This window comes from Diabrotica virgifera, chromosome 7 (assembly GCF_917563875.1).
Source record: "Diabrotica virgifera virgifera chromosome 7, PGI_DIABVI_V3a".
NCBI lineage: Eukaryota > Metazoa > Arthropoda > Insecta > Coleoptera > Chrysomelidae > Diabrotica > Diabrotica virgifera.
In genome coordinates, this window is record NC_065449.1 from 53,417,558 (window position 1) to 53,429,852 (window position 12,295).

Below are 12,295 nucleotides of genomic sequence, written 5' to 3' on the forward strand. Positions count from 1 at the left end.
GCGAGTAGGTTACTTAATAAATAAGGAACATTTTAATTAATGGACAAAAGAACATGAAGAAGTGGAGGGAATATATTGAGAAACATCTTCAATAAAATATATGAAATATGGCATACCCCAACAGACTGATTACTGTCAACATTTGTAATAATAGCGAAACAAATAAACACTAAGCAATGTAGATCATACTATCAGTATGATGAGCCATGTAATTAAAATTCTCTTAAGAATACTGTACAAAGTACCCCGCACAAATCTTATGGAAATTAGGTCCCAGTGGATTTAGTTCCCAGTAGTTTAGGAAAATACTATTTGAAGCATCCTGATAAAAAGTTCTCATGGGCACATCTCGATCGTATGAAGGATTTTCAAGATATACAGGCACAAACTCGGAAAATTATAAGATTTACCGGGTATTCCAATTCCCCCAGTTACTGGCTATCTGGCAACATGTAGTAATTTGGGTCAAAGAAAAGTACTAGTAGTCAATAATTTTTTCCTGGCTATCCAATGGCAACCTTTACTTTGACCTTGACCTCCAACGGACGTCATCTTCTAGAGTTTCGAGGATTTTCGGCATTAAATTGATACAACCAGATCGCTAAACACGAATATCCCATCAGAATTGACCTCCGGAGCACGTGATGGCCAGGGCCACTGCAAGGGACGTAATCTTCTAGAGTTTCAAAAGTTTTCGGCATATAATTGATGCAAATAAATTACTAGAAGGTTTTTTGAAGTCGCTAAACACGAATATTCCACCAGAACCGATTCCGGAGCACCTAGTTTACAAGGTCAATGAAAGAAGTTCCTGGAGTTTCGAGAGTCTTCAGTACTACATTAATGCAAACGGATTAGTTACAGGTTTTTGGGGTTGCTGAATACGAATACGTGAGCAGCACAGACAGAGGAGCACCTGGTGCCTTATTCAGGTTATCTTCTGGAGTTTCGAGAGTTTTTGGTACTAAATTTATGCAACTGGATTACTCTTAGGTTTTTAGGGTTGCTGAACATGCATACACTATGAGATCGGACACATTAGTCGCTAAACGCTAATATGGTATCAGATCCAACCCACGGAGCACCTAGTGCACCTAGTACTCAGTATATAAATTTAGTACCGAAAGCTCTCGAATCTCCAAAGGTACTCCGATGTCTGTTCTGATGGTGTTTTCGTGTTCAGCATTTCCAAAAACCTGAGTAATCCATTTGCATTAATGTAGTACCGAAGACCCTCGAAACTCCATGAGCCCCTTTCATTGATCTTGGAAACCAGGTGCTTCGTGAGTAGATTCTGGTGGCATATTCGTGTTTAGCGACCTCAAAAAACGCTCTAGTAATTCATTTTCATCGATTAAATGACGAAAACAAACGAAACTAGAAGATGACGTTCCTTGCAGTGGCCCTGGCCACCACGTGCTCCGGAGGTCAACTTTAATGACATATTGGTATTTAGCGATCGCAAAAACCCATGAGTAATCTGTCTATATCAATTTAATGCCGAAAACTCTCGAAACTCTAGAAGATAACGTCCGTTGAAGGTCAAAGTCAAAGTAAAGGTCGCCATTGGATAGCCAGGTAAAAATTCAAAGTAAAGGTCGCCATTGGATAGCCAGGAAAAAATCCCAGACTACTAGTACTTTTCTTTGATCCAAACTTCTACATGTTGCCAGATAACCAGTACCTCAGGGAATTAGAATACCCAGTAAATCTTATAATTTTCCGAGTTTGTGCCTCTATATCTCGAAAATCCTCCATACGATCGAGATGTGCCCATGAGAACTTTTTATCAGGATGCTTCAAAGAGTATTTTACTAAAGTATGAAGTAAATCCACTGAGACCTAATTTTTATAAGGTTTTTGCGGGGTACTTTACAACAAAATAGAAGTAATACTAAGCGGAACACAGCTTAGTTCAGAAACAACCTTGGAACCAGAGAAGGACTATTCAGATTCAGTTTGAAGGTCGCTGGTCAAAGATGTACGGATATAGAACACCTGGTATATAAATATGTGTTTTATGTACCTCGAAAAGGCCTTTGACTAAGTCATCCACGACAAACTGATGGGTGTCCTTCAACACATGGGAATTGATGAACAAGAACTCCGTCTTATCAAAAATTTTGTAATGCGCCCTGAAGCGACGAACGGATGTATTCTATCGAAATCTCCCAAAGAGGTACCAAGAAACATCCGCTAATCTGTGTTGAGCTGCCGTAGATAAAGTTATTATTGCCAATAACATTCGATAATCGTACAAGATACTGAAAGAAGAAGAAATAAATATTAGAAAGCTGCTTACCTTATGACTCAGAGACGTAGGTGACAGCTGAAAATATGGAAAACAAAATATGTAAGTACAATGGAAAATGTGTTTTGGAGAAGAATCTGCAGATTAACACTAATGGACAATGTGCGGAAAAACTAATTAGAGAACTAATATAACAATAAATGCGAAGGAGACACAAGATGACGAAATACAGTAACACTAGTATGGACATAAACCAAGGATGGACGAGGCAAAAATAGCGCTCAGAACTCGGAAGTGAAAACCAAACAAAAAGAGGAAAAGAGAATGTCCTATATCACAGTGGTATGGACAAATTATCACAGCAATGGAAAAAAGAGACATAACTGAATAAGATATGTTACAAGAAGATATGGCGACTGGGATGTAAAGGCAAACAGAATAAATATGCTATAATGGTATAACAAATCATATTTGATCATCTGAAATTTGTCATCAGAAATCATCAGAAAATCCGAAATTTGCAATATAATCAATTTGGAAACTCTTGAGCATTTACTGTATGTCCCATTTACAGTTCAATGAAAATTATTGGTGATGTTAATATGTCATTATAACGTTTATAAAAGCAATTTTAATGTATATTTGGAATAATACTCTAAAGCTTAGATATGGAAGCATTCGTTTTAAATGAATGGCTTGGGTTTCTCATTTATTTAGTTGATATTTACTGAATTGCTTTCCAGTTCAGTTAATGATAGCACTTATTTTTTGATATATTTGTTGATATTAGACTAGTTTTCAAAATTGTACACTTCGTAAACTCATTTTTTATAAAACTGTAGTTTTTAAAAACAAATGTTTCTCTATCTATGTATCTAAAGCCACAGATAAATAAGTATAGTAAGTGATAAAACTATTTTGACAATAGCTTCCGAGTTAAAGGTCGAAATTAAAAAATTGGAGTTTTTTAATTAAACATTTATTTACAAAAAAGTAATTGGACTAAGGTAAACAAAATTGTTTCAAGCAGGATTAAATAGTAAGAAGTTATATCTGGCAACGAATGATTAGATGCCTCTTAGACAAAGATTCAGAAGTCAAAGAGAAAATGAAAATGGAAGTCTCAAATGTACATATTGTAATGTATCTATACAACATTCTGGTTTTCTTTACAACATGACAACACCTGCGACATAGGCACTCCTGATCCGAAGAAAAATGGCAGTAACAAACTGAAAATAGAGGAGAATAAAGGGACAATGGACAACGCCATTCTGGACAACCCAATGAACACCGAATGGAAACCAACGAATAAAAGATTTGCAAAGGCACAAGTGACTAGGATAGCATATATTCTCTATCAAGTTATATCTTTATGAATGCTTCCTTATCGATTTTTTCAAAAATTGATGCGGATTTTTTTTTTAAATAATTTTAGATAAAGCAAATTAAGGATGGATCAACTTTACTAACTAATATGAATAGTTTTGCAAGCTGCTGTACTAACAACCCTATAATTTTCAGTGTTGTTCCACTCAAGTTGGAGGTTTCTGTTTCACAACGTGTATGTGCAGCGAGGAATGCTGTATCGTTTATTGGCCCATTGGGTTTATCTCAGATGAAATAATGGATCTCACACGATGTCGATCGAGTGTGTATAGACACTGATTCGTGGGGAGTATTTTTTCTTAGTCGATAAACGATTACTTCTTACGAGTGGATAAGTTTATTTTAGGCGTGAAAAGGGAGATTGATAGGGGTAAAAGGTGTTAGGACAGCTAAATTTATTTTATGTTGCTATGAAACCGTGATAACAATGCCGACGTAAACAAAATTAATAAACGATATAAAGCTAGTGGTGGGAAAATTATGATATCAATGTAAAAGATTTAAACACCTTATAAATTATAAAATATAAATTACATATATTGCATACATACCATGAGGAATTCAAAAAAGAAACAGTTAGAAACAATGCGTTATATTAGAAAGTAAATACCGATTAAATTTGGTTCCACTTTTTGTGAGATCCTTTACAAAGAGCTACGATAATAATAATTTTCTACAATATTCTTCTATTATATTGTTATAAAACTGTTCTATTACTTTACTTGAATTTAAGTTGCTGATTACGAATTTTTGAGGGTGAATTCCGCTCCAAGTGGGCAAAAAATTGTTATAAACAATTTAATTGTTTATACATTTTTTAAGGCTCATAAACAAAAAGAAATAAATTAAAAAAAATGTTTTTTAATAAAAAACAAAGAAAATTGCGTTTACCAAACTTAAATTCAACTATTGGAAGTCAAGATATTGTAAAATTATTGTATAATACAAATTGAAAATTGCACAATATGTACGTAATTTTTGAAGCTTTTTCGATCGTAACTCATACGCATGCAAATGAGCTTTGCAAAGTCTCATTTTAAAATTATTTTAAAAACATTTATGACGATCAACATAATATAACCGTGAATCTTGATGTGCCAAACAAACGGCTAAACACCATGTATTTTGTTTTTGAACAGTTTATGTTTAGGCCAAACTTTCTTTCAACTGTATCAATGGTACTTAAAAGGCATTTGATCTTCTTCTTCTTTTTCTTCTACTTCTTTTTCTTCTTCTTCTTCTTTTTCTTCTTCTTCTTCTTCATCATCATCTTCTTCTTCTTCTTCTTCGTCTTCTTCTTCTTCTTCTTCATCTTCATCTTCATCTTCATCTTCATCTTCATCTTCTTCTTCTTCTTCTTCTTCTTCTTCTTCTTCTCCTTCTTCTTCTTCTTCTTCATCGTGTCTCTTCGTTTCGTATTCTATCTCTGAGTGTGATACCTCTTATGGATCTTAGGGTTTTCATCTCTGTTGTTCTCATCATTTGTTTGGTCTTTGTTGTCTCGGCCCTTGTCTCAGCTGCGTATGTCAGTACGGGTCTAACACATGTCTTATAAATGCGGACTTTGCTTTCGGTGGTCATATATTTATTCCGCATTGTAATCCATTCAATCATCACTTAAAATAACTGTATCGTCTGCATATCTGATTGTATTTATCAGAATTCCATTAACTTTCACGCCCCATTCGAAATTAGGCATTTCATAGACTTCCAAAAAAAGTTCGTTAAATTACTTTGTCTTTTTTTATATTAAAGTTATACTAGTTTGAATTTACAATTTGCTTAAAAAAATGTATATAAGTAGACGAAGAGTAGAAAAGGGCATAGCATTTCAATGTTAATGTGAATTTTCCTCACATAAATTTAATTTGCAGAGAAAAGTATGTATTCAATGTTTCAAAAGTTTATTCGGCCATGGAAAATTAGAGTGAACCTTTTTATCAATTACTACCTACTTAGAAACCAATGCATGGCATTGCCTGCAACCAATTTGTTCTTTCTCTTCTGCTTAAATGAGTGCCTTTCGTACACTAAAAAAAGGAATTTTGTTTAGCAAATAACAGAAGCACAGACCACATAAAGTGGGCTCAAGACATGGAACAAAGAAATAAAGATAAGAAGAAAAAGCACGACTCGCTTAGGACGAATTGATCAAAGAAGATCTATGATGGTCAAGGATTATAAATAAGGTAGTCCAGGCGGTTGATAATAGTATCGTTCGCGGTAACGATTCCGTAATTGTCCAGGACAACTTCGCATGCGCACTTTAAAAATCGCATGCGCACTTTAAAAAAGAGAACGCTCTTTTTTAAAGTGCGCATGCGAAGTTGTCCTGGACAAGTACGGAATCGTTACCGCGAACGATACTATTTACTCCAAAATTAACAAATTTGGCGCAGATGCGTGGGACGAAACTATTTCTTTTCCATACGCATTTCAAACATCAATACAGGGTGCGCCAAACCTCTGGTTTTCTTTGATTACGGCTAAACTATGAGATATACAAAAAAATGTTTATAACAAAAGTAATGTGTATCAAAGAGGTCTATAATCTTAAATTATTTTCAATTATACTGGATCAGTCAGGACGACGGTATGAACCAAAGTTTTATTTTTTTAAATGGAACACCCTGTATATTAAATCATTTTTGAATATATTATTTAAAAATATGAAAAATCTGTATAAGATCTTATAGGTCTAAAGTTAATCATTTTCGAAATATTTACATTTTTATTGAGAAAAATGGTAATATTTATAGGGTTGTGGATTATGTTTCCATGGAAATAAAAATTTAAGTGATAGGTCAAAGCTTTTAGTATATAGTGTTATTTTTAAATAATTTAATATTTTTTACTTTTAGCCATAAAATATACAGTGTGATCACTATTTGCAAAAACCAAATTTTCTCATTTTTTTTAAATGGGACACCCTGTATATTAGTGTTGCATTTTGTAGTAAATATTACAGCCTTTCTTTTGGTATAGGGTTGTATGTACCCAGCATATTTCGTTTTGTAGATATGTTAAAAAAACTATAGATTTTACATTTTTGCGGATTTTTTATTTAAAACTTTTTTTGCAAAAAAAAATAATTATAATCTGGTTTTAGAAACATACACGAAAATATAAAACATGAAAATAAAAACGTAATTAAAGATTAAAATAAATCGTATGCTAGTACAATTCAATTGATTTTAATAACTTTAAATTATTTTACAAAAAATATTTTACCATATTAATGAATGCATAAATTAGTTACTAAATTAAATAAACAACCAAATTTTAAATAAACCGTAGTAATTTTTCTACCGCAGCAACTTTGATGTACCAAATTAATTGTTAGTTATATTGTATTTACGAGTAAGATCAGTTAATAACTTTTTAATTTACCTACATCTTGAGAACGTATAAAGTATGCTTTGAAACAAATGAACGTTATGGAAGTATATCGTCACCTGAATGCAGAACTAGCTTAACTCACATTTAAGATATTTTACAGGAGAGCGATTTTAATGTTTCAATGTGTCATAATTTAAACAGTATTTGGTTAAATGGTGAAATTATCTCAGTATAGTATATTAGGAACCTTTTAAATGTGTTATTAGGAATGAGACGGATTAATGATAATTTTTTTATAAAAAGTGTGACTTAGGATACTACTGACTTATAAATTCTACTGCAGAACTATTGTAAGTGCGATGTTTGGTACATAAGCTACTTCTGCATTAATACATTTCAAGCTTAGAATAAATTTAAGATTAACATAGGATACAAATAAAAACAAAATCGGTAAAATTTAAAACTTTTTAATTTTTATTAAAGATTTACAACTCAAAATCAAAATACCAAAGAATACTATGAAATGGTCAAATTATTAAACTAACATATTAAATTAATCTTCGTCAGTTTCCTGTTCGGGAATGTTACTAGCTTGAAGATTAGTGAAAAAGTTATGGTATTCCGTAGGTATAACCTTGTTTTCACACAAAAATAATAAGTCTTTATATTTCGCGGCAGGAATTGGAACTGGTGAGCTTCTTAACATTCTAAGTTGATAGGTCTCTAATGAGTCTAACTTTTGGTGGCTCCTTTTCAATTCCAGAGTATTAATTTTTATAAAATCTTCTTCAAAACTATATTTAACGTTAAGTTGGTTTGGGCATTTTGGGTCAACCATAATAACTTTCAAATTATTAAATATGACTTTGCAACCAAGTTCAGTTTTATCCCAATTTTTTGTAGTTTTGGCTAACAGGTCCTTTAAATCGTAAAAGTCCGCCTGAGCCATTTCTTTAATTTTATAAGGTCGCACTTTACACGCAGTCCTTGCTAATGTGTACCACTGCTGTGGACTAAATATAGGGATTTTTTTTGCAGCTCTTTCGATAACCCCATGTACGGAGTCGCACTCATTTTGTGTATGTCCCTTTTCTAGAAAACTGTGAGTAATTTTAACACCATATTTGGCGGCACAATACATGTACAGACAATATATAAATCGATTGCGATTTTGTCCAGTGCAGTTGTCACTATAGAAACTGAATTCCTTAATTCCATTTCGTACCATTTCGTCAATGAAACTTAATATGCAACTACCGATTTCACAAGCACCCCTACATGCTAGCGATTCTGGCCACATGTAGCAGTATCCCTGTTTGTTAGCAGCATCGTACACAGTCAGATTGTAACATGCAAGCTTACGTCTATAGTAGAGGAGAGATACTTCAGCTTTAGGACATAACAATGTTTTTTGTAAGTCGTATATAGCCATGCAAAACGAATTATCAGTTTTAGCCCTCTCTTTATCTAGTTCTTTATTTGCTCTAGATAAGTCCTTGTTTTTAAGATGAGCTTCCATTGCAGAACGAAGTTCTTCCTTTTCTGACGGAGAAGAATTAGACAATTTGTTGCAAAAATCGCACTGGTCTTTTTTGGGAATGAAAAAACCCAAATTAAATTCATTGTTAAATACCTCTCTATATATAGCATAAGAAGCTATGGTATTTATATTGTTATCACTGCAATATGTTTTATATAAACGGTACATTTTGCTGATATTGAGGTCAGGTGGCAAATATTTTTTAGTGCTATTTTTTCTGCAATAATGGCTTTCAATCAAAGCAAATGACTTAATATGATGTCGTACTGAATCCTTAAAATGTTTTGGCAATCGAGAATTACATTGTACTTTACCTCGTAAATCTGCTTGTGGCGATATTGAATTTGAATGATGAGTTTTTTTAACTACTGTTTTGACGATTTGATGACTTATTCCCAGGGTATTTAAGAAAAATGTTTGACATACCTTGATTGTGTTGACTGGACAATTCTCTTGTGGAAAAGTATAAAAATACGACAGCTTTCTACGACTTTCACAAGTATCACCTTCTGGAAGCTCAACTGCATCCTTCTTTTTTCTGGGGTGTTTTGTAGGCTTCACAGTTAAGTTCCGCAAAACAAATTCTCTCTGATAATTAATATCTCCCAATTTCCAAAAATCTTGAAAAATCTGGACGCGATGTTTTTCCTGAAATTTCGTTTGACATTTAAGTCTGCATGTTGTGGGACATGGCGGTTTCATAATCCTTTCTGAAACCTGTTTAGACTTCCAATTTACATAGGCCTTGCCGGAGTTTCGTAATTTCTTTATTCTATTTCTCCTCCAATTATCTGGGTTTCTTTTTCGCTTACGAGACTTGGTGATATCTGGTATTTTTTCCTCAGACACTAGGGCATCCTGCTGGTCTAAATCAAAATCATTTGGATTAAAATCAACATCTGAGCTTCCATCTGTAGCATATGGGTCACTATTTTCATCAGTTTGATGTGAGATGGTCGGTAAAAGCTTACCGGTAGATGTGGATGGACGCGTAATATCATCTTGGTGCTGAAGGACCTGCTCTTGAAGGACACGTGTTGCAAAATTTACAACGCTAGGTGTAGGATTATGGGAATCTTTAGCTTCATCACGTTGCTGCAACCGTGGTTGTTCGATGGATGTTTGAAGATCTATGACGTTATCTAGAGGTGAACAATAACCCAAACAATTATTCGGAGATTGGCGATACTGCTCTGCTTCAGGTACTAGTAGGCTTATGGAGGTAGGTATTGGTAAGTCGTAATATTGATTATAATGTTGGGAAAACTGCTGTTCTATCGGTGTCTCGAGCTGGCAATACTGTTGTTCTTGGTGTACGGGAGAGTGTAGACATCTTAATTCACCTAGATCTCCGTAGTACTGCTGGTTAGTATACAATGTGGAAGGGCTTTCTACCGTAGCTATAGATATGGGACTACCTGCCGTATCATTACTTGATTCTCCAGAATTCTCATGTTGTGTTGGATTCATAGACATGGCCATTTTTACCATTAACGCACCTGCAACAAATTTACAATGAGCTTACAGTCAGCATAACAAGAACATATTAATTGCAGACATTTAAAATTAATTGATACAAATTAAAATACTCAGAAACCAGGACGTACGTTAAACCTTATTTCACTTGTTCAAATTTACAATTTTTGTCCCAATAATAATGTATCCCCAAACTGCCGTCTGTAGCAACGCATTGTTCAATATAAAGAATTATATATTATTTAATAACGAAATATGTATGTGTGGTTAGTAATTCTGCGATATTTTCTCAAATATATCATAAAATATTGTGAAATTCAACACGTGCCTAATAGTTATATACAATTTATAGCACGTGGCAGAATAAAAACACAGCCCTTTAATGCGTACCTACTTTCTACCAAAAGCATCTTAAAAACAAGATTCACAGTTTTATTAATTCACTTATTAGATAAAAATTAGATTCACTTAATAGATAAAAAACTACTAATAAAGCATATTTATTATTAAAACTTACCTCGTTTCATTATTGTTGTTAAAATTCACACTCACTGCAACTCTATTTGGCAAAAGAACAAACGTGAATATCCAACAAGGCAACAAGACGATGGAAATGACTAACCGATAGCCGTTGAATTATCCTATGTAAATAGAAGATAACAAAAATAATGTTGGCGCGCATTGTTATTGAAAATGCAGAACAATCCTAACTGTATTTGTATTTACTTAGGATTATTCTGCATTGATAAAATAATGATTTGCTAGTTAGGATTATGATGTTCTATATAGAATTTCTATTAGTAAATTTAAAGTTATGAACTTAAGATTGTTCTGCATGAAAATATACGATATGTATTACCTTTATAAGGAATAAACGAAAAAAAAATTTTTTTTGAGTTAGGATAGTTCTGCATTCAAGTGACGATATTAAGAAGTAAATAGTATCTATGTACCTACTCGTGTCACAAAACCTGGTAATAATTTCTAATGGTTTCGCCCAAAACCAATGTGATATCCACCAATTGTTCGGTTGAAAAATTAAAATTTAAAATATAAAAAATTGTTACAAAAATTTCAACTACAAAAGTATTACCAGCTTTTGTGACACCAGTAAATACTCTTTATATTAATAAATAATTTGGCTGGTACATTTAACATTCATTTGTTTCAAAGCATACTTTATAATAATTATTATATTCTCAAGATGTATGTAAGTAAATTTAAAAGATAAATTAAAAGTTTAACTAAATACAATATAACTAACAATTAATTTGGTACAGCAAAGTTGCTGTGGTAGAAAAATTACTAAGGTAGATTTAAAATTTGGTTATTTATTTAATGTAGTAACTAATTTGTGCATTCATTAGTATGGTAAAATATTTTTTGTAAAATAATTTAAAGTTATTAAATTCAATTGAATTGTACTAGCATACGATATATTTTAATCTTTAATTACGTTTTTATCTTCATATTTGATATGTTAGTGTATGTTTCTAAAACCAGATTATATTTATTTTTTTCTTTGCAAAAAATTTTTTAATAAAAAATCCGCAAAAACATAACATCTATAGTTTTTTTTTAAATATCTACAAAACGAAACATGCTAGGTACATAAAACCTTATACCAAAAGAAAGGTTGTAATATTTACTACAATATGCAAAATTAATATACAGTGTGTCCCATTTAAAAAAAATTGAGAAAATTTTGTATTTGCAAATAGTGATTATACTGTATATTTTATGGATAAAAGTAAAAGATATTAAATTTTTTAAAAATAACAATATATTATAAAAACTTTGACCTATCACTTAAATTTTTATTTCCGTGGAAACATATTCCACAACCCTCTAAATATTACCATTTATCTCAATAAAAATGTAAATATTTCGAAAATTATTAACTTTAGGCCTATAAGACATTATACAGTTTTTCATATTTTTAAATATTATATTCAAAAATGTTTTAATATACAGGGCGTTCTATTTAAAAAAATACAACTTTGGTTCATACCGTCGTTCTGACTCACCCTGTATAATCAAAAATAATTTTAGATTATAGACCTCTTCGATACACATTAGTTTTGTTATAAACATTATTTGTATATCTCATAGTTTAGCCGTAATCAAAGAAAACCAGAGGTTTGGCGCACCCGGTATAATTGTTACTTACCTTTACCTTACTATAATAGTTGTGAATTTTTGAAGTTATACGCGTTTTTTAGGCGCGATTGGGAAAAATGTTGTGAGTGAATTTTTATAAAAACGACAGTATGAATGTGAGGGCGTATAGTCCTGTCGCC

The 12,295-nt window shown here is 32.3% G+C and overlaps 1 protein-coding gene across 1 annotated transcript; it reads right to left on the reverse strand.

The window, feature by feature from the left end:
• Positions 1 to 7,430: 7,430 nt before the first annotated feature.
• On the reverse strand, positions 7,431 to 10,609 carry LOC126888273 (uncharacterized). Its single transcript, XM_050656381.1, has 2 exons — positions 10,513 to 10,609; positions 7,431 to 10,018 (listed from the first exon to the last, which is right to left on the reverse strand). The coding sequence occupies exons 1-2, from the start codon at positions 10,520 to 10,522 to the stop codon at positions 7,533 to 7,535; spliced, it is 2,496 nt and encodes an 831-aa protein (XP_050512338.1). The 5' UTR covers positions 10,523 to 10,609; the 3' UTR covers positions 7,431 to 7,532.
• Positions 10,610 to 12,295: the final 1,686 nt, after the last annotated feature.